Genomic DNA, 22245 nt, shown 5'->3' with positions numbered 1-22245 from the left:
GTCCCTGGCCTTTGAGCCCTAAACTCATGCCTGCCACCCTCCATAGTTTTAGTCCTTTTCAGCACTGGGGTGATTTTTTCTGCTACTGTTTCCAAGCTCCTCTGGACAATCTGTTTATTGAGCATCTATCCCAATTTGCTCATGTGGCGGCTCCATTAACACTCGGTTGCCTCCGCTTATCCTTTACTTGTGTGCATGAAACTATAGCAAGTGTCACAAAAACATTATGGCTGGGGCTGAGGGGAGCTGTAGTCAAGCAACATTTTGTGGACACCACATTGGCAAAGGCTGCCAGCGAGATGCAAAAACTGTTCAAAAAAAGACCCTGCCGCGGTACAATCCCCTTCTCACTTCAACACCCACTTCTCCCCACAGCCAGAAGCCAGATGTTACTGGGCTTTCAGGAGAACTGTATCTAACCCACTGATGAGAACACTTCTCTTACTGCTTTTATGTGAGCTGAACCCTCTTCATAAGCAAACGCCAGACACCTTGGTTGCTCTCAGGCAAATCATCTTTTATTTCAGGTCCCAAAGTTCTCTGTATATAATCTCACCTCCCCTTCCTTCGGCCCTTACAATATTTAGGCCTTATTCCAGGTTCTGGATTGACAAACTTCCCGCTCCTGTCAAGTCTTGAAAGGGACCAAATCATTTCAAAGGCACCCACCCAAATGACCTCTGGCAATCCCATCAAACACACAGAAGGAGAGGCGGTAATATCCACTTTGCTAAGCTCTAACTAAGATGTTACAAAATAGATGTTTGGGGGAGAAAAAAAAATCCAAAACCTAACCCCCGGTATTCTTACATGCACCAGAAAGGGCTCACGTGCTTTTGACCTGGCATTCACTGCTGGCCGTCCTATGTTAACAGAAATACCCACCCGCCACTCGCCACCACACCAGGGCAGATTTCATCCACTCCTCTCTCCTGGCCACCACTTGCCTGCCTGTTCCCTCCTACCGTAGTCATTACAGCGCTGTTTCCACTGACTGGAAGGAATGCAAGGCTCGTCTGCCTGCCTGCCTGCCTGCCTGCCCCTTTAAGGTTGAGGGCAAGCAGGCAAAGGCAGCTGCATCCTTCTCCTGGCAGGAAGAAAGAGCAGAGCAAGACTATGGTGCCTCCAAACACTCTCAGTCTCTGCCGGAAAGAGAGCAGAGACAGCCGCTCAAGGTGCTGTTTGCAAGGCTCTCCCAGGTGGATCTTTCTGGCTGAGATGCAGCAGGGCAGGGAAGGCAGTCAGCACTGGCCCACTGCAGTACGGTGCAAGACAGGGAGTGTTGGCAGGCAAGTGGCAGCAGGAGAGGACAAGCCCCATTCCTTGTCTCTTGGCAGGAGATGCGCGTGGGGCTATAAACTAAAGAAGTCCAGACTATTGTGGCGGCAGAGGTTCGTGGTCCAGGTGACGTCTGCCCGATTGGCGCTCAGCAGCATCTGCTGGAGTTCGTTGCTGACCCGGAAGAACTTCTCCTCGTCCACGTTGCCATTGAGGAGGTTGGAAGAAGTGGGGGGCCACGGCAGGTCATCCCCATAGCAGTCTACCGGGTAGGGGTAGATGACCAGCTTCAAGTCCAAGAGGCCCACCGTCTTGTGAAGGAGGTTCTTCAGTCCTTTGGCCGAGATGGGGTTGCCAAACACGCCCAGGTAGCGGAGCCGCGAGCAGCGGCAGATGGCCGGCAGGAGGACGTTCAGGTGGGTGTCCATCATGCGGCACTCCATGATGTCCAGGTGCAGGAGGGTCGGGGCGGCCTCCATCAGCAGGCCTTGGAAAGGCTGCAGGAGGCAGTCAGAGAGGTTGTTCCCGCTGAGGTCCAGCTTCTTCAGGGCAGGAGTGTGGAGGCTTTGGGAAAGGTAGGCCAGGTCGTTGGGCAGAAGGTAGCAGAAGGCCAGCTCCAGGCTCTCCAAAGGGCTTTGCAAGTCACTGTGGAGACAGGAAAAGGGCCACCGTTACACACTCTCAACACGCTCTCCAGCTAATTCAGCCCCTGATTACTTTCAAACATTTGAAGTATTTTTACTTGCAAGCTAGCAACTTTTCTCTCTCACCTTCCTTTTCTCCTTTTGTGTCCTGTCATATTAGACTGCAAGCCTGAGGACAGGATTTTTTTTGTTATTTAGCATAATTACCCTAGGAGCCTTTTGACAAGAATTGGGGGGGGGGGGGAGTGGGATCTAGACCACTCACACCGTAGCCAGCCAGTTCCTTCTCTGAGTGTTGATCCTTCTTTACTTATCCAACTTACATACTGCTCTTTATGCAAGATCTCATGAGTGGGTTACGTAAACAAAACTTCAGCTTAGTAAATACAGTTCAACACTGAGAACAGTGTTAGAAACTGAGATATGAAAGCTAGGAGCTAAATGGCACCTTAAACCTAGGTTATGGGCACAACAATGGAATGTCTAGGCGCGCTTGTTAAATAACAAGAATACAAAGCTGAAAATGAATCAACTGCAGCTAAAATATTATGTTCATTAGAAATATTTGTATTAAAAATTCCTTAGTTTACAAAAATACATTTTTTTCAAGTTGCGTTTTCTACGTATCAATTTAATTTGTTGTGAGACATTACATATTATGTTCATTTTTCACATGGTCTGGTTCTTCCCCTGCCCACCCGCCTAATATTCTTCAGAGGGTCTCGTCTTCACAGAGTAGTTGGAAGTGGGGAGGCAGAAAAAGTCCTCCTTTTCTTCCACTCTGCAGTTTTACTCTGAAATCTTAGGCGCAGTACTGTGCACAGAGCTCAGAAACTGCTCGCACTAATGAAATTCCCTGTCGCAAAATGCGCCTAGAACAATGGGAGTTTCGAACACTGACTGAGAAGTTCAGTGAATACCCAGAAAAACAGTCCAGGAAAAGGAGCTCCAGTGATCATTCATTCACACACCTCCCCACACAGGCTGCATAAACAGGTGTGCCTTCAGAGAATGTCAAATGTCATTAATGTGTGTGGACAGTTTTTCCTTCCATACGGAGGGAGTTCCACAACAGTAGCCAAAAGGCCACCACGGATGCGTAAGAGGAAGGTATCAGTGGATTTCATGCACTCCAAAGTCTGCAGAAGTACCAACTTCTCTCCCCCCCCCCCGAGAAAAAACTGTGAGTGGAGTGCTGGATGAGTACCTGGTGGAGAAGAGGGAGACAACAGAAACCAGAGGGAGGCGAGAGTGACATGGAGTATTCTGGAAAAGGGCTGAAATCCCTCTTTACACTGTGACTTTTTTCTTTGCGGGTTGGAACTTCTGATAGCTATAAATAAATGGCTTTATCTCAGCCACTGCTAATGGCACAACTTGCAAACTTTTGGGTCCTGGAAACTGAGCCTCCTTTTAAAGAGGGACCAGCGTGCAGAACCAAGAATCCACACAAGCACGTGCGGAGCAAACTACAGGTATATTTGTGTTCTCTCTTTTTGAATTTTCACGTGTCGCGCCAAACCAGTCTTGAAACTGACACTTCACCTCAAGAGGCTGCTTTAACGCCCCAAAGTGGAAGTTACAGGAATTACCAATGACTGAGGAGTGGCAGGCGAAAATGATGGGCTTTCCAGAATTGGCCAGTGACCTGCAGGATTTGAGTCCAGGACAATCAAAAATTTCAAAGGGACTGGAGTAAATTTATTGTATATTTGAATAATAATTGCAAAAATCAGCAGGACTAGTGACATAAATCCTACAATGTGGATAATAGGTTAAAGAGCTAAACTGTGAGATAGGACTTGAAAGTGGAAAACCCGCTGAAGGGAGGGAAGCCACAGGCTCGGCAGAGCTGAAAGTAAATGTGTATGTTATTGTACTGTTGAAAATATTGTTTAAGGAGAAAAATAATTAATTTTTTTTTTTTAAAAAAGAGAGGCTGCTGCGCCATGGAGTCAGCAGTGTTAAGGAGGTGGAAAAGAAAAGCAGGGAAAGGCTGCAGCCCAGCAGCAGAGTGTCTGTTTTGTATGCAGAAGGCTCAAGGGCTCAATCCCCGGTATCTCCAGGTAGAACTGGGACTATGCCCTGCTTGAAATCCTGGAAAGCTGCTGCCAGTCAGTGTAAGGCAAAGTGATGCCCTCCAGTGGCTGCGACTCCCAAAATGCCCTGGCTGGGTTGATGGGTGCTGGGAGCTCAACACCACCTGCAGAACACCAGGTTGGCTACCCTGGTATAGACAATACAGAGCAAGTTGGATGAGGGGTCTGGTTCAGGGAAAGACAGCTACCTATCTTCATAATCAGTTTTAAATCGTGGTCTGCCTACTGGACTTCTGAATGCATGATCTGTAGAGTGGGTGCTTAAAAACGGAACGAAGAGCCTGCTGGATCAGGCCAAAGGTGGCCCATCTAGTCCTGCATTCTGTACTCCCAGTGGCCAACCAGATGCCTGTGGGAAACCAGCAAGCAGGACTCAAAGAAAAGAGCACTGTCTACTCCTGTGACTTTCAGGAGCTGGTCTTCAGAAACATTGCTGCCTCCAACTACGGAAGCAGAGCATAGCCATCATGGCTGGTGGCCATTGATAGAAGAAGAGTTTGGATTTGATATCCCGCTTTATCACTACCCTAAGGAGTCTCAAAGCGGCTAACATTCTCCTTTCTCTTCCTCTCCCACAACAAACACACTGTGAGGTGAGTGAGGCTGAGAGACTTCAGAGAAGTGTGACTAGCCAGCCCAAGGTCACCCAGCAGCTGCAGGTGGAGGAGCGGGGAATCGAACCCAGTTCACCAGATTACGAGTCCCCTGCTCTTAACCACTACACCACACTGGCTCCCTCCTCCATGAATTTGTCTATTCGTCTTTTAGTAATAATAGTAATTTTATTATTGATGTGTTGCTCATCTGACTGGTTCACTCCAGTCATTCTGGGTGGCTCCAGAAAAATATAAAAACGCAGTAAAATATCAGACCTAAAACACTTCCCTGTACAGGGAAGCCAGCTAGGTTGGTGGCCATCACTGCCTCCTGGGGGACTGAGCTCCATACTCTCCTAACTATGCCCTGTGTGCCATGGACTCCTACGGAAAAACATTATTGATTAATATACTTAAGGACAGTGATACATTTCCAAGCACAATTCAAAGTGTTGGTGCTGACCTTTAAAGCCCTAAACGGCCTCTGCCCAGTATCCCTGAAGGAGCGTCTCCACCCCCATCATCTAGCCCAGGGGTCTGCAACCTGCGGCTCCGGAGCCGCATGTGGCTCTTTTACACCTTTGTCGCGGCTCCGGGGCGGATACTAGCGAGGGGAGGAGGCGCATTGTGCGCCCTGACACTCCCCACTGTGGCGGGCGCTGTACTGGCTGTGACGTCACATGGGGGCGGGGCGGGCGTTAGTCACGCACCGTCCCGACGTCACCTTCCCACCCGCCCGTCCGCTACATTGTAAGGGGCATGTACGCTGGTCACTGTTTTGAAGGGGAGTGAAGAACACACACACACAAAAAGGTAACTTGTTAATTTAACGTTTATTTCTATGAGGAGTAATTCTGAGGGGTCAAACAAAGAAATAATAAAAAAAAGTGACAAAAAAGTTATTTTTTTAATGACGAGTTTTGCGGCTCCCAGTTTTTTTTTCTTCGGAAACGGGTCCACGTGGCTCTTTTTGTCTTAAAGGTTGCAGACCCCTGATCTAGCCGGACACTGAGGTCCAGCTCTGAGGGCCTTCTGGCGGTTCCCTCTCTGCGAGAAGTGAGGTTGCAGGGAACCATGCAGAGGGCCTTCTCGGTGGTGGCACACACCCCGTGGAACACTCTCCCATCAGATGTCAAGGAAATAAGCAACTATATGACATTTAGAAGACATCTGAAGGCAGCCCTGTTTAGGGAAGCTTTTAATGACTGATGTTTTAATGTATTTTTAATCTTTTGTTGAAAGCTGCCCAGAGTGGCTGGGGAAACCCAGTCAGATGGGTGGGGTAGAAAAAATAAATTATTATTATTAGGCTGTTACTGGAATTCTACCACTCCCTTTTCTCTCCTCATAGCTTTCCTTTCCTTTTTTGCTTTGTTCCTTTCTCTTTATTGTTGGTATTATTACTCGCATGAAAACAGAAACCGATGCCAAACGACAACGATGCCCTGTGTGACAAAATAGGGTATTAGCAGAAGCTCACACACACAGCCCCTCTTTCAGCCGCTTACCCTAGGAGCAGCCTCAGCTTGCCGGACAGCCGGGAGGACCCCAGGTTCAGCTCCTTGAGGCATCTCAGTCGGCTCAGCTGGTTGGCAAAGTACTGCAGGCTCCCCTCCATGCCCACGGTGAGGCGCCTCACATCCACGTTGCTGTAGGGCAGCTTCAGGCTCGCCAGGTTGGTGAACTTGGTCAGGTGGGGGAGGACCACTCGCAAGCCGGAGAGGCCCAGGTTGTTGAACCTCAGGTCCACCTGCCGGACGCCGACCGGGTCCAGGAACTCCAGCAGCCCCACGGTGCTGGCGATGGACAGCTCCTCTGCCCGGAAGTCCCGGCACCTCAGCCGCAGGGCATTGTAGCTGTTGATCTGCAAGGCGTCCTTCAGGACTCCGTAGGAGGTGCTGTTCACAAAGAGGTCCACCCAAACGTCCACAGAGACGGGTGGGAGGGCTGGAGGCCCCGGGGGTTTGCTGTAGGGGCTTTTTCTCCGCTTGGACGTCCGCCTCGTCCACTTGCCTTGTTGCTTGGAGATGTCCAGGCAAGCCTTTGCCAGCGTGACTGTCCGGGACCAGAGACTCATGCTCTCTGGGCCCTGCCCTTCGTCCTGGAGGCCAGTCATGTCGAGAATCTGCAGCCGCTGCTGCGGCCCTTTGCTGCCAGGGAGGCCAAACAAGAACAGCCATTAGGGCAACCCTAGTCCCGCCCCCCAGGTAGCTCTCCCTGCCCACCTCTGCCCACACCCTTTAGGAGACGCCCAGGGACCTAATAATAATAATAATTAAAAAAAAAATTTATACCCTGCCCTCCCCAGCTAAGACCGGGCGGCTAACAACCAATAATAAAAACAAGTTGATTAAGATACAACGTTAAAACAATTAGGGAGCAATCTCTTCATAGGAGAAGAAAGGAAAAAGAAAGAGGGGGAGGGAATCAAACTGATTCTGAGCCAAAGGCCAGGTGGAACAACTCTGTCTTACAGGCCCTGCGGAAAGAGATCAGATCCCGCAGGGCCCTGGTCTCAAGAAACAGAGCATTCCACCAGGCCGGGGCCAGTGTTGAGAAGGCCCTGGCTCTGGTTGAGGCTAATCTAACTTCCTTAGGGCCCGGGACCTCTAGGGTGTTGCTATATATGGACCTTAAGGTCCTCCGTGGGGCATACCAGGAGAGGCGGTCCCGTAGGTACAAGGGTCCTAGGCCATGAAGGGCTTTAAAAGTCAAAACCAGCACCTTAAATCTGACCCTGTACTCCACTGGGAGCCAATGCAGCTGGAAAAGCACTGGGTGAATATGCTCCCATGGCAGAGACCCTGTGAGGAGCCTCGCTGCAGCATTCTGCACCCGCTGGAGTTTCTGGGACAGCTTCAAGGGCAGCCCCGCGTAAAGCGAATTACATAGACCATCACATACCTCTTACTGCCACGCCGGTTCTCCAGCAGCTTGATTAGGTATGTCACAACTCCCGAAATAACCATCTGGATGCAGTACTTGTTGGGCTTCTCCCGGATCAGGGCCCGTTCGCAGTGCTGGCATTTCCGCAGCAGCTTCTGGAAACTGAGGACTGGGAAGGGCCAGGTGTTCACAAGCAGCTGCAAGGACAGGGTCCTCTTGTCCATGAAGGCCGCTTTGAACAAGACAGGGTAGAGCTCCTTCGGGAGGAAGCCCAAGGCATCTTGTAGGCTATCAAAGTCAGCGACAACCTTCTGAGAGCAGAGGAACACCAGGGAGTTCATGGCAGCGACTGAGCAGACGGCAAGCCAGAAAGCTGAGGAAAGAATAGCTTCTGTTAGATTTATTACTGAGTTTATTTTTATTTCATAAAATACACCGCTTGAACGTAAAAGTTCCAAACATTCAGTGCATATTAAAAAGGCCTCCCTACACCTTTTACCTCTACAGAAGCACTGGCTGGGAAACTGACTTGTGCAAGGCTACTCAATGAGTTTCAAAAATGACGATGGATCTTGGAACTTCCATACTGCACCAGCTGCCACAATAATGAACACCCACCCCAGCTCCAACACTGTGTCAGATTTGGACTGTATGCAGTCTCCAACCTTCACAGGGGTGAAGTGTGACAGTGTGCTCTCAGAGACTTATGGATCATGTGTGGTTTCCTGCTGTCTCTGGGGGAATTTTCCTCTGGTTAATAGCTGAGGGTCTTGCCTAGGCTCTCTTGTCCACTTTGGTTATGTACTTTTTGAGGTTATTATGACTACTTTTCTTATGTTTGTAATGATGTAATTTTTTACATGTTATAAACCACCATAAGCATTGTTTCAAGTTGGAAAAGATAAATTGATATATGCATGTCTTGGAAATGAGATGGCATTGGTCAACTACTCCCAAGTGTCTTCACCCCAACCACAGTCTCATCTTAGTGCTGCGTTACTTTGAGGGCAAAGAAACGGTTGGGTTGATCATTAGTGCAAAAATGGAAGAGTAAAAAAAGGATGACCCCCCCCCCCAAAAAAAACACAGACTCGAGCCCATTAAAGAGCCATCTTTGTGGTTATGATGGTGGTGAAGCCCACCTCTCCTCCAGCCAGCAGAGTTCCTTCAAGTGATAAGGGGGTCTACTTCAAGTAAGCAAAAGGAATCAACCACATACTTGAGCCTGCTGTGGTCAATGTCATTTTTACACTTTGTCAATCAAGTGCTTGCATCTAGACACTGTAGTAGTAGTAGTAGTAGTAATAATAATAATAATAATTTATTATTTATACCCTGCCCAACTGGCTGGGTTTCCCCAGCCACTCTGGGTGGCTTCCAACAAAATATTAAAATACAGTAGTCCATCAAACATTAAAAGCTTCCCTAAACAGGGCTGCCTTAAGATGTCTTCTAAAAATCTGGTAGTTGTTTTTCTCTTTCACATCTGATGAGGGCGCGTTCCACAGGGCGGGTGCCACTACCAAGAAGGCCCTCTGCCTGGTTCCCTGTAACTTGGCTTCTTGCAGTGAGGGAACCGCCAGAAGGCCCTCGGAGCTGGACCTCAGTGTCCGGGCAGAACGATGGGGGTGGAGACGCTCCTTCAGGTATACTGAACCAAGGCCGTTTAGGGCTTTAAAGGTCAGAACCAACACTTTGAATTGTGCTCAGAAACGTACTGTTATGAAGGTCAGAGACAAATGCAACCAGATGCCTTCTTGTCAGATTATTATGGGCAAGTATGCCACCCAGAGATAAGCTGCTTTGAGGTTTGAGAGCTACCACTTTCATTGTACCAGAAGTTATGAATGATTCCTTGAAGGATGGGGTGGTTCAAGGGGTCTACAAATTATGGCTGGACTTGACATTACTTCTCCTTTCCAAATTTTTAAGATTTCCCCCTTCTCAAGTATATATGATCCATTATTTGAACTGATATAAATGAACTACTGACACTCTTGTTTTCTGGCACAAACATCAGACTATGGGGAAATGCTGATTTTTGGCTAGTAAACGTCTTATGGCACCATCAAGACTAAAGGTTTTTGGAGCATGGCTAGGGATGTTGTGTTGAGAATAAGAACCATTGAGCTCAGAGGTGCTTTATTAACTTCCATGCCATTAGGCTGCAGAGCAGAGGGTGAGGAGGGAAGCAGGATTGCCCCATCAGCACTGCTGAGAAACCACCTGCCTTCAGAACTTCAGCCTGAAGCAGCCATTCCACCTGGCTACCTGTTTCCATTCCAGCAGATCAATGACTGAAGCCTAAGTGCTTTTTCTTCCTCCTCTTCACTTTTATGTCATGCCTGACAATAGGGACTATTTTGTTTTTTAGTGTAGGCATCGTGGAACAGTTTTTAATGAAGAACAGGGGGGAAAGGGTTTCTTAATAAACTTGAAAAACACACTGAACATTTTTTTCTTTAAAAAAATGATATTCAGCCATCTGAAAGACAACCATTGGGTTTTAATTAGAAATGCATACAATTTTACAAAAAAGTGTTACAATTTAAATTAGTAGACTAAAGTAGGAATTCCATCAAGCAAAAGCATCCAGCCTCTGATCTGATTCCCTCCCCTCTTATTTCTAATTACTGGTATTTAGGCCCTCGCAGTTTTGTTGTTGTTGTTTTTTTTGGGCGGGGAGAATGCTTTCAGTTTTTTCAGCAACCACAAATGCTGAAGACTAACAGAGTGAATCGAGTTCCACCCACTATATCCCTCCCCCAGCCTTGTTTTTAATTAACCTCATCTACTTCCTACAATTGTAGAGTTAGAAGGGACCCAGCCGGCTAAATCAGATGAAGGTAGCTGATGGGTCTCAAACCCTTGGTGAGTTAGCTACTCCCCCTGGATGCAAAGATAGGCTTTGGTGGATTGAGAGGACAAAACCAATAGGGGCTCCAACAGTTAACAAAGCAGTTTCTGCACATTGAGCAGAGGGTTGTAAGGGGCGGTTGGGGGTCAGCCACCTGGGAGAGTAGACCATCTAGGAGAAGGCAAAATCTGATCCTAAACCTCCGCTGCCTTGAGGGATATCTTTGGGAGAAAAAAAGGCTCAAGAGTAAACCCTACAAAAATCCAGAGTGGAGTCACTAAGACAGTTGGATGGCGCCTTGTACGCCTCCATCAAGGAACTTTGCAGCCAAGCTGGTACCAAACGTAATGCTCTGCTTTCCTGTGGACCACATCAGCAAGGCTGAGAGAGGGGTCTTGTTGTCTGGGTAGCCCAGGACCTCCATACTCACTGCCCAGGTTTGTGCCCCGGGGAGGAGACAACAATCTCTCAAAGGACCTGTTGATGGCATTTTACCATTGTATTGTGGAGAGTGTATTAACTTATGGTCTGTGTGTGTGGTTTGGGAGCTGCACAGCCAGGGAAAAAACAATGCTGTCCAGGGTTGTAAAGACTGAGGAGAATAACTGGGTGCACTCTTCCCACCTTAGATCAAATCTATGCTTCCAGGTGCCATAAGAAAGCTGCAGAGATAGAGCAGGATAGTGCGCACCCCAGAAATGATCTCTTTCAGCTTCTGCCTTCTGGAAGAAGGTCCAGGGTTATAAAGACTAGGAGTAGCCGCCTGAGAAACAGATTCTACCCAAATGCAATTCTGGTTTTAAACGCAGTATAAGGAGTCTCTATAGGAGTATATTGTATTTTAAAATGGGGTTTCAGAGTTTTTAGGGGTTTTTGAATGTCTTATGTAGATTTTTCAATTTCATTGTTCTGTATGGGACAATGACAATAAAGATATTGTATCGTATCGTGCTGATAGTGCAGTGGATGCACACTCCATTTGGATATAGACAAGGGAGATCTAATCAGCATAGGTAACTGAAAAGGGGTAGCATGCTCAATCTCTTGAAATCACAAACTTGAAAGCTTTCATTATTCCCTCATTTGCCAAAAAGGAGGGGTCCATTGTTGCAATTACCTGTAGGGAGTTTGTCAAATCTGGGTGCTTCTGTCTGCCCTGAAGGCAAGAGGTGTTCCAGCTCCATATATATATATATATATATATATATATATATATATATATATATATAAAATAACCACACTATTGACCTGAACAATTATCCAGGGTCAAATTTATTGTTCTTAATTAAGGTATTAGCATCAGTCATGCTGTTCCAGTTTCAGACAGTCCTGGATGACACTGATTATTTGGATTCATTCCAGGCTGGCTTCCAGCCTGGTTTCAGAATGGAAATCACCTTGGTCATGGTGGCAGATGATCTCTGGGAGATCAGAGTAAACCTGTTGGCAATCCAGGCTGTCTCAGCACCATGACAGAAAGGATTTCTTTCTCAACAGCTACATATATATGAATGCTTTTCGTGCCCCAATGGATTTGATATTGTGCATTCTTATTTTTATTTACTTATTACTATTACCTGCCCTTTGCCATAAGGTCCCAGGGTGGGTTATAGCATTGAAAGCAACACTGATAAGCAGTAAGGTACTAGAAAATGTTAGGGAGTAACAATTGGATAAAAATGATAACAAAATGCAGAGAATGGTGTAAGATGTAAAGAACCAGTAGAAGGGGGTGGAAGGAAGTCTCGAGGTTTAAAGAGCCTCAAAAGAAGACTTGCAAAATAGTAGAATCCCTTATTAGAAGTTCAAATGTTAGATTGTGCTTTGATTTTTGCATCCTTATTGTTTACTGCCTGTGAAAATTAATAAAAATTTATTTACAAAAAAAGAAAGGAAAGCAACGTTGATAAAATGGTTTGATTTTCTACCTGTAGAAGCCATTTTGGCGTGCAACAGAGGAACATAGGGAGCTGCGGTAATCGAGATCGGGCCTTTTCTGCGCTTGTGTGATGCTCTCCCCACCCCGGGAGGCTCCCGGTTTGGGTGGACGGCTCTCCCGGGGACACCTTTAGGCGATCGGGCATGATTCCTCTCCTCCCGGGCCTCCGCTTGGTATTATACAACGCGTGGGGCCTTTGCAACCGCGGGGTGGGGTTTATCGCTTTGTTCTTAGGCTACGTGTTTCTGCGTTTCGGGCACCGTAAGCCGATCTGCGACGATCGGTCGACCGGCGGCAGCTGCGACACCGAATCGGACCCGCTTCTCTTCCAGGCACCGGGGTCCCGCCGGGAGGAGGCCTCCTGTCTCCCTCCCTCCCTCCCTCCCTCCCTGCCAGCCCGGCCTGGCGATGCCGCGGGGGCCGCCCGCTTCCAAGGCAGAGGAGAGGCGCCTCGGCGGGGAGGGAGGAGGAGACGGAGCTCGATTCTCACGGCCGAGAAGGAGCCCGACTGTGAGGGGAATCCGATCCGGAGGGGGGGGCTGCCCCTCCCCCCCCGCTCCGTGGGCCTCAGGGGCGGAAACCGGCGCCCCCCCCGGCCATTTTTAAAGAAAGGCGATGCCTTTAAGGCGAGGCCGGGCCTTTCTTTTGTTGCGCGGCTCGCCCGCCTCCCCCCCCCCCGTTTGCCGCCACGCCCCTCCCCCCACCGCCGCATTCCTGTCACGGAGGACCCCTCCCGTCGCCATGGCAACGACATCCCCTCAGCGACCCCCCCCCAGAACCGGGCTCTCTCTCTCTCTCTCCCGTAGTAGGCCTCGGGTCTTACCGGGCCCCCGCGACCACTCCTCGCTCCTTCTCTCGGCGACGCTCCGCTCTCCCCTCAGGCCATCCCGAAGCGGCCCTGAGACCCTCCTGCGCGCGCACCGCCGGCCGTCCCCTTCGCAGCCGCCGTAGCGCCGCGCGGACGTGGTGCGCAGGCGCGGACGGGGCGCCGCCGCCCCCCGCCCTCCTCTCTCTTCCCTCCCCCCCCACGGGGTTGCCAAGGAGACCAGCTGCCTGCCTTTCTTTCTTCCCTGCCACCCCAGCGGCTCCTCCTGATTGGGGCGCGGCAGGCGCCGCCCCTCGAGCGGGAGGACCGTCGCCGATTGGTCGGCGCGGCGGGCGCGCGGGAAGAAGGGAATCGCCTCAGAGCGCGGTGGGAAGGAGGCCGAGGTAAGGGAGCGCGGCCGGACGCCTGGGTCCCTTTCAGTGTCCTGAGGAGGGGGTGCCCGGACGCCTGGGTCCCTTCCAGTATCTTGAGGACAGGGTGCCCAGACGCCTGGGTCCCTTCCAGTGTCCTGAGGAGGGGGTGCCCGGACGCCTGGGTCCCTTCCAGTGTCCTGAGGAGGGGGTGCTCGGACGCCTGGGTTCCTTCCAGTGTCCTGAGGAGGAGGTGCCTGGACGCCTGGGTTCCTTCCAGCCTTGGGAGGGGGAGGGATCCCCGAATGCCTGGGTCCCTTCCAGTATCCTGAGGAGGGGGTGCCCGGACACCTGGGTCCCTTCCAGTATCCTGAGGAGGGGGTGCCCGGACACCTGGGTCCCTTCCAGTATCCTGAGGAGGGGGTGCCCGGACGCCTGGGTCCCTTCCAGTGTCCTGAGGAGGGGGTGCTCGGACGCCTGGGTCCCTTCCAGTGTCCTGAGGAGGGGGTGCCCGGACGCCTGGGTCCCTTCCAGTATCTTGAGGACAGGGTGCCCAGACGCCTGGGTCCCTTCCAGTGTCCTGAGGAGGGGGTGCCCGGACGCCTGGGTCCCTTCCAGTGTCCTGAGGAGGGGGTGCTCGGACGCCTGGGTTCCTTCCAGTGTCCTGAGGAGGAGGTGCCTGGACGCCTGGGTTCCTTCCAGCCTTGGGAGGGGGAGGGATCCCCGAATGCCTGGGTCCCTTCCAGTATCCTGAGGAGGGGGTGCCCGGACACCTGGGTCCCTTCCAGTATCCTGAGGAGGGGGTGCCCGGACACCTGGGTCCCTTCCAGTATCCTGAGGAGGGGGTGCCCGGACGCCTGGGTCCCTTCCAGTGTCCTGAGGAGGGGGTGCTCGGACGCCTGGGTCCCTTCCAGTGTCCTGAGGAGGGGGTGCCCGGACACCTGGGTCCCTTCCAGTATCCTGAGGAGGGGTGCCCGGACGCCTGGGTCCCTTCCAGTGTCCTGAGGAGGGGGTGCCCGGACGCCTGGGTTCCTTCCAGCCTTGGGAGGGGGAGGGATCCCCGGACGCCTGGGTCCCTTCCAGTGTCCTGAGGAGGGGGTGCCCGGACGCCTGGGTTCCTTCCAGCCTTGGGAGGGGGAGGGATCCCCGAATGCCTGGGTCCCTTCCAGTGTCCTGAGGAGGGGGTGCCCGGACGCCTGGGTCCCTTCCAGTGTCCTGAGGAGGGGGTGCCCGGACGCCTGGGTTCCTTCCAGCCTTGGGAGGGGGAGGGATCCCCGGATGCCTGGGTCCCTTTTAGTGCCCCTCTTCGGGGCAGGGGTCTCCTGCTTATCTTTATCATGTACAGGGATGGCTGCCACCGTGTTGTGTTTCATTGTGGGGGGCGGGGGAATCCCAATGGGAACTTGATCATGGCACCCTTAGTGGGTCCAGCTAAGAATCCCAAAATCTATATCACATGTGGTGGCAATGTAAAGAAATCAAGGTGTTCTGAGAGGATATCCATTCCGAATTGGGAAAAATGCTAAAAATATATTTTAGCAAAAAGCAGAAGCTTACCGGTAACTACTAGGAATCACAGATTTGGATATTCCTAAAAAAGCAGAACTATTTCTCTATGCTACTGTTGCAGCAAGAATACTCATTGCGACAAATCGGAAAAGTGATAAAGCCCCTTCTATATCAGAGTGGATCCAAAAAATGACCGAATATGCAGAATTAGACCATTTATCAGAAAGAATAAAAAATAAATCAAAGGAAGTATTCACCACAAAACGGGAAGTCTTTAAAATTTATTTGAAAAATAGTAATGGCAGTTTGAAGTCTGTAGCAGCGTTTGAATAACTTCAAGTAGGAATTTTAAATCTAATGGAAAACCTAGTATAGAATAAATAACATTAAACCCAAAATATGCTATAATATGGCAGTGAATAATGGATGAGAAATAGAAGTAAGGAGTAAACAGGAAGTCAGCTATATAGGAAAAAGTCATTTTATGTTAAATGTATTGTGAGCACTATTCAATATATTGTTGTTTTTTATTTTTTTCTGTCTTAGTTGTTAGCAGGTGATGGATATTTGTTTATCTTCGTATTTCTTTTTTGTATGTGGTGTATTAAAATGAAATAAATATATATATTTTAAAAAAAAGAATCCCAAAAGAGTTAAGTTCCCTCAGAACTTCCTCTGACTTAGTTCACATGTGATGCAGGCATGTGAGAGACTTCAATGTGTGCCAGAGCATACTTTGGCAGAGAAGTAATGTGCATTCTCTTTCCTTTCGGATTATAGTGTTATAAGAAAAAACTGCTCCTTTCCCCTTATGGGGTATCTAAGAGCCCGTATAGAGTCCTTATGTAGGTTCTCTATCTGTAGGAGAAAATAATAATAATCAAATTTATATGCCACCATATAAATGGTCCCAGGGCAGTTCACAACAGAAAAACACAAAATGAGAATACAAAATACATAGTAAAAGAAACACATTTTAAAAGCCTTAAATCAGCCAAACACGCCTAGTTGAAGAGGTGTTTTAATAAGATGTATTAAAAACATACAGGTAATTACAATAAGAACAGCACAGCACCAGCCATTTCCTTAAAAGCATCCCGTTCCGAAAAGCTTGTTGAAACTAGAATGTCTTCACCTGCTGGCTGAAGGACAGTAAGAAGGGAGTCAGTCTATCTTCTCTAATGTCATCTATATTGATTACACTGTTTTAATAATAATAATAATAATAATAATAATAATAATTTATGAACAATATTAAATCTGAAAGTTGCATTCTCCAATTATGAATTGCCTGCTGTGTAACATATTCTGGACTTGCAGTGCGGCCTCCTGCCTGCTACCAACCCAGCTCTTTTGGAGGGTTCTTTTGGAACATATTAACCTAAAACTTCTGTCTTCTCGTGCAGTTTTTGGAAGCCTGTCTTGGGGAGCGATGGACAGATGTAGCAAGGTGAAACGCCTGCTGAAAAACTGGGAGGTTTTGTTTTTTCAGGAGCACCAGAGGAAACCTGGAAAGGTATTTGGAACACTGTAGACTAGGATGGACATTTGAGTTATTGCTGACAGCACGTCTGTAGCCATTCACATTTCTAAAATTATCCTGACAAATTTGCACCTGTTTTCTAGGCTGATGTTGCAACGGCTCCTGAAGAGGTCAGACGTAAGTGTGACTTTTCTCCATAGCATATTTGTTTTTGTGTACTGCAGTAGTGGAAGGGATGTTAATCAAGGGGACAGCTTTTATTTTTGGAATAATTTAAATCAGCTGGCAAGTCCCCAGAGTCACGTGTATGCTTCCCAGTTCCCTATGGTGGTAAGGAGCGCCTAGAACTCTAAAACCCTGTAACTCCTCCTAATTAAAACACAAAAATTCAACTAGCAGAATACCGTATTTTTCGCTCTATAACACACACTCGACCATAACACGCACGTAGTTTTTAGAGGAGGAAAATCCGTAGGCATGCCACCCGTAGGCATTCCCTCCATAACACGCACAGACATTTCCCCTTACTTTCTAGGAGGAAAAAAGTGAGTGTTATGGTGCAAAAAATACAGTAATTGCCACTGCTCATTTTAAGAACACATTGTCTTAAGGTAGGAAGAGCTTGGTTGGTTCGGGGCAACCTCTCTATTCCAGCACCTTTCCCCTGCAAATGCCTCAATGGGAAGCGTTGCAGAAGAGAAAATAAATGAAGTTAAACAATAGTATACAAACATTATAAAAGACAAGGTAGCATTGCAAATCTAAAGTATTGATGCAGAGCTGAGAAACCCTAATTGAATAACAAATACTGTTAGGGATCTGAGGTGAGGCACCTATGTAGCAGAAGTTGCCCCCAGTTTCATTTACCACACAGGCAGATCCAAAATAGTTTACTGCTTTAGAAGATTAGGTTCAGTAAAACAGTTCCAGACATTGATATATAGACATATAGTTTGTAAGCTTTGCAGATACAGATATAAAGTATTCCTGTTGCTCCAGAAATTCAAGATGTAACACAGGCTCCGATTCACAGACAGAGTGACCCCAACACTCAGGCAAGACCCCAAACACAGACAACACAAGACCCCAAAACACTGAGATGATGTGCCTTAATCACTTATATAGTCAGCACTGGGCCATTGCCATCTAAATATGTTTTATTTGTGTAGGGGTTTTCAGTGTACAAAATGCTTTCCCATATACTTAATATGCTTTTCCAGTAGCTGTGAAATTTAACCCCTTATAACACATGGAAACATGATTGCAGAAAGGTACTGTGGCTGGCTGGCTGCCTTAAGGAGATTCAGGGCAACAGTCCATCTTTAGAGTGTTGTCATTCCTGATTGGCAGCAGCTCTGTGGAGCCATGGCCTGTCAGATTGGGGGGGACGGGACTTTGTGCATTGAAGCTCTCCATCTCTTCATCTCAGCCCCTTGCAACATTTACTGTGGTTTCGTTCAGCTCAAGCTGCAGGCCTCAATGCCTAACCTAGTGGGTGAATTTCTAAACATATACTATCAGAACAAGACCTCCCTACAGACGGGCTCTTCTCAAATCATTATCTACTGTAGAACCATCACACCTGAATATTACTACTACCTGAGGGAGAGTGTGTATGCTGGGTTTGATAGACCCCAGAGTTGATTTGGGCAGGTAATTCCTCGTCAGCTTAGAAGTCATTCTGAACTGCTATTTGTGCACAGAACTGTACAAAGAGTACAAGGCACTGAAAGAAACCAAAGGACAGCAATGCCTCCTTGGATCTGAAGCCATCTGCCAGAAAGAAATTCAGGAGCTGCCAGTAACAGAACAGGTAACAAAGGAGCTTTGTGTTTTGCAGTTGTGATCTTGTCTGTGGGCACTGACCTTGCAGGGGAAAGGCTTGAGCCCATGTTTGTTATTATCAGATCAAAAACCCCTGCAGCCTGTTAACACCCCCATCTCCATTTTTGCCACCTACAGCCTCTAAATGTGAACCAGATGATGTTTTTGGGGGGCTGAACTGTTTTCAGAAGGCAATAAGGTGTTAGTGTGGTGTAGTGGTTAGAGGCCTGGACCACGTCTTGGGAGACCAGGGTTCAAATTCCCACTCAGCCATGAAGCTCACTAGGTGGCCTTGGGCCAATCACTCACTCTCAGACTGACCTACCTCACATGGTTGTGGGGACTAAGTTGGGAGAACTATGAATACCACCTAGAGCTCCTTAGAGGAAAAGTGGGATATAAATGTAATAAAAGTATAAATAGTTGGAGAATGATAGCAGTTACATGGAAAACGAACTACAATATAGATATGTAAACTTAACTATTAAACTTAACTCTGCACAGAGGAACGATTTGCAACTAAAATTTACAAAAATTTGTTTTGCATGCCATAATGACCTTCTAAAACTTCCACCAGTATTTTCCCACCCCCTCCCCTCGTCTCTATTCCAAGGTACCTGAGTCAGATTGCTGGGGTGCGCACCTGAATCGAGGAAATATGGCTCCTAAACTGACCCCGCAGGATCAAGAGACACTGCAGGCTTCTGTAAAGTATTTTGGCATGAAGCTGAAATGCAACTTGGGATCAGCTATTAAGGTTTGTGTGATTGGTGAGTGACTAATTCTAGCCTTGAGCCCAGGCTGAGTGCAGGGACAGATACAAGATGGGTGACACCTGGCTTGAGAGCAGTACATGTGAAAAGGATCTAGGAGTCTTGGTTGACCACAAACTTGACATGAGCCAACAGTGTGACGCGGCAGCTAAAAAAGCCAATGCAATTCTGGGCTGCATCAATAGGAGTATAGCATCTAGATCAAGGGAAGTAATAGTGCCACTGTATTCTGCTCTGGTCAGACCTCACCTGGAGTACTGTGTCCAGTTCTGGGCACCACAGTTCAAGAAGGACATTGACAAACTGGAACGTGTCCAGAGGAGGGCAACCAAAATGGTCAAAGGCCTGGAAACGATGTCTTATGAGGAACGGCTAAGGGAGCTGGGCATGTTTAGCCTGGAGAAGAGGAGGTTAAGGGGTGATATGATAGCCATGTTCAAATATAGAAAAGGATGTCACATAGAGGAGGGAGAAAGATTGTTTTCTGCTGCTCCAGAGAAGCGGACACGGAGCAATGGATCCAAACTACAAGAAAGAAGATTCCACCTAAACATTAGGAAGAACTTCCTGACAGTAAGAGCTGTTTGACAGTGGAATTTGCTGCCAAGGAGTGTGGTGGAGTCTCCTTCTTTGGAGGTCTTTAAGCAGAGGCTTGACAACCATATGTCAGGAGTGCTCTGATGGTGTTTCCTGCTTGGCAGGGGGTTGGACTCGATGGCCCTTGTGGTCTCTTCCAACTCTATGATTCTATGATTCTAGGGCAGCTTCTGAAGGCTGAAGATCCTTGAAGAAACAAAAGGACTAACTCCATTTAATCTATGCCTGCCATATGATCTAGTCTTTGCACTTCCTTCCATTTCAATGATGTCTGCAAACTTGATGAGCACCTTGAACCAGACGAAGGGATAAGGCTGTTTGGAAAGTCTGAGCTCATTTCCCTTACCTAAATAATTACTTATCTGTATAATTTGACCTTGCAGACGCATGAACACGCATTTCTGAATACTAAGTGAGATTTTGTCCGCTCTCACTGGGTGTCTAAGGTTTTTCTCAGCCCTGGTGTTTGATCTCCTTTAACTGGAAACCCCACGGAAGGAACCTGAGACTTGTTATGTGGTTCAAAACTTGCTGAGGAAGAGCTATCCATTTAGCAAAGATTTCCAGTAGGGGAGGGAAAGATGTCTGTTGTGCTTAGTTTCAAAGGTTTTCTGTTCTGGTATAAAATAAGAGGAGAAAGTGTTGGGGGTATAGGTAGGTTCACTTGCTGGAAACTAACTGAATTTTACTTTTGATCTCAGGAACGCCCTGTAACGTTAAGGAAATCCCTTACCCCCAGGAGGAAGTCAGTCACAGCGGCGCAGAAGGACATGCACCAAACCACCGCAATGGCTGGGTCTCCCAAACCACCTGAGGCTCCTTTGTTAAACAATTGCCCAGATCAGCTGCTTTGCCCCGATCCCATGGAACTTGAAACCCTCCTGCCACCTTCATTCCCAGGGCTGATTCCTAACAAGCTCCTTTGCTCTGACCCAAAGCCAAGGCCGCCACCTCTGCTGGATAAGTTTCGGCAGCTGAAGCAGACACTGACCAAGCGGCTGAGTAGCCTGGATCCTGGTTGGCTGGACAGGTGCCAAGGGGCAGAATGGCAGGCAAGAGAGGGGCTCCCTGGAGACGGCTCTCCTATCCCAGGCGGCAGGGCAGATCCAGACCAGAGCTCACCAGGACACAATTCTCAGGGGAAAGGGGGTGTTCCTCCCTACCTTGGAGAGCAGGAACAGGAGAAGTGTTGCAATTCTCCCAGGGAAAACAGTCAAGGAGATGCGGTGGAGAGCCAGCCCCTGGTCCAAAGTGTTGGAGATGACTGCAAGCCCAGTGGGCAGGCTAACCATCCTGCGGGTGAGACCCCATGCAAAACAGGTGCAAACGTAGCACTCTCTGAGGGCAAAGGTGAGTTTTCTGCCTTCAAGCATAGCCGCAAACTGGAGATTTGCACCAAGGAGGCCACTCAGGAAACCGAGATGCAGCTTCGGGAAGGAATTTCGCCGCAGTTGAGTGGTGCTTTCTGCAAAGTGGAGGACAGGCAGCAGAGGAGTCCTTCTAAGAGAGGGAAAGCTTCTTGCAAGAAGAGGCAACGGGATGCTGAAGCCCACGGAGATGATGGCAAGGACAGGTCCCACAGTGGCACCTCTGGCGTAAAGCGCAAGAGAACTAAAGAGGTAGCGGGAGGAAGCCGCTTCAAAAAACTGTGTGGTGCTAGTCAACAGCCAGGGCTCAGTGAATACGGCTTTGATGATCAGGACATTGTTGAGGCACAAGACAAAAGTGGAACAGGCACCCCAGTTTGCTTTGAAAACCTCCTTGGGGAAGTTGATGGGGAGGAGTGTCCCAGACAGAGTGAGAGATCCAACAGTCTGGCCTGCAGGTATGTCCAGGGAGCTTTCTGGAGCTGGCGATTGTTGCTCCTCTTGCATGGCCAAGGAATAGCCTGGAGAGTTGCTGTTTAAGAGAAAAAGTGGCATCCTCGAAAAGTACAACTTAATCTAACATTTTCTCCTCTGTTTCGGTATGTGCTCATAAATTTGTACTAGAAAGTGAATGGTTTATGCAGTCCATCTCTCCTGATGTCCCTACCCTGATTTTGCATTCTACAAATTACTGTCACTTGTTGTTGTTGTTGTTGTTTAGTCGTTTAGTCGTGTCCGACTCTTCGTGACCCCATGAACCAGAGCACGCCAGGCACTCTTCCACTGCCTCCCGCAGTTTGGTCAGACTCATGTTTGTAGCTTCGAGAACACTGTCCAACCATCTCATCCTCTGTTGTCCCCTTCTCCTTCTGCCCTCCATCTTTCCCAACATCAGGGTCTTTTCCAGGGAGTCTTCTCTTCTCATGAGGTGGCCAAAGTATTGGAGCCTCAGCTTCACAATCTGTCCTTCCAGTGACCACTCAGGGCTGATTTCCTTCAGAATGGATGCATTTGATCTTCTTGCAGTCCATGGGACTCTCAAGAGTCTCCTCCAGCACCAGAATTCTGTCACATAAAATAGTAATTTCATGCAGTACCTTCCTACAGGGTTTCTCCGTGCTGACACCTTGCATGGTTTTGTTTTATTAACACTACAGTGTCATCCTTCCTTTTCCACTTTGAGGATGTTTTACCCTCAAAGACTTGTGTTCACCTAG

General features: G+C 48.5%; 2 protein-coding genes across 4 annotated transcripts in view; one reads left to right on the top strand and one right to left on the bottom strand.

Annotated features, from left to right (window-relative positions):
* Positions 1–496: 496 nt before the first annotated feature.
* On the bottom strand, positions 497–13272 carry LRRC14 (leucine rich repeat containing 14). Of its 3 annotated transcripts, none has more exons than XM_081012687.1 (4): positions 13123–13272; positions 7522–7876; positions 6126–6767; positions 497–1923 (listed from the first exon to the last, which is right to left on the bottom strand). In XM_081012687.1, the coding sequence occupies exons 2-4, from the start codon at positions 7842–7844 to the stop codon at positions 1353–1355; spliced, it is 1536 nt and encodes a 511-aa protein (XP_080868813.1). In that variant the 5' UTR covers positions 7845–7876; positions 13123–13272; the 3' UTR covers positions 497–1352. The 3 variants fall into 3 exon arrangements, with proteins under 3 accessions (XP_080868813.1, XP_080868811.1, XP_080868812.1); XM_081012685.1 differs by lacking the exon at positions 13123–13272 and adding an exon at positions 12289–12676; XM_081012686.1 differs by lacking the exon at positions 13123–13272 and adding an exon at positions 10985–11083.
* Positions 13273–13382: 110 nt separating this feature from the next.
* RECQL4 (RecQ like helicase 4) overlaps positions 13383–22245 on the top strand; it is a 38226-nt gene continuing 29363 nt past the window's right edge. The window contains exons 1-6 of the mRNA XM_081012483.1: positions 13383–13508; positions 16391–16500; positions 16611–16644; positions 18171–18280; positions 18905–19048; positions 20363–21486. Of these exons, the coding sequence (XP_080868609.1) occupies positions 16417–16500; positions 16611–16644; positions 18171–18280; positions 18905–19048; positions 20363–21486 (1496 nt within the window). The 5' untranslated portion in view covers positions 13383–13508; positions 16391–16416. The remainder of the gene's footprint in view (positions 13509–16390; positions 16501–16610; positions 16645–18170; positions 18281–18904; positions 19049–20362; positions 21487–22245) is intronic.

The sequence above is a fragment of the Podarcis pityusensis genome, assembly GCF_964106645.2.
Source record: "Podarcis pityusensis genome assembly, chromosome: 7".
Taxonomy (NCBI): domain Eukaryota; kingdom Metazoa; phylum Chordata; class Lepidosauria; order Squamata; family Lacertidae; genus Podarcis; species Podarcis pityusensis.
Note: the sequence above shows the minus strand (reverse complement) of the source record. Positions and strands in the feature narration are given on the sequence as shown.

Coding starts and splice junctions, on each gene's coding strand:
- LRRC14 (XM_081012685.1), bottom strand. Junction 6,768..7,521: donor AACCGGCGTGGCAGTAAGAG/GTATGTGATGGT, acceptor CCTCCCTGGCAG/CAAAGGGCCGCAGCAGCGGC. Junction 1,924..6,125: donor AAGCTGAGGCTGCTCCTAGG/GTAAGCGGCTGA, acceptor CTGTCTCCACAG/TGACTTGCAAAGCCCTTTGG.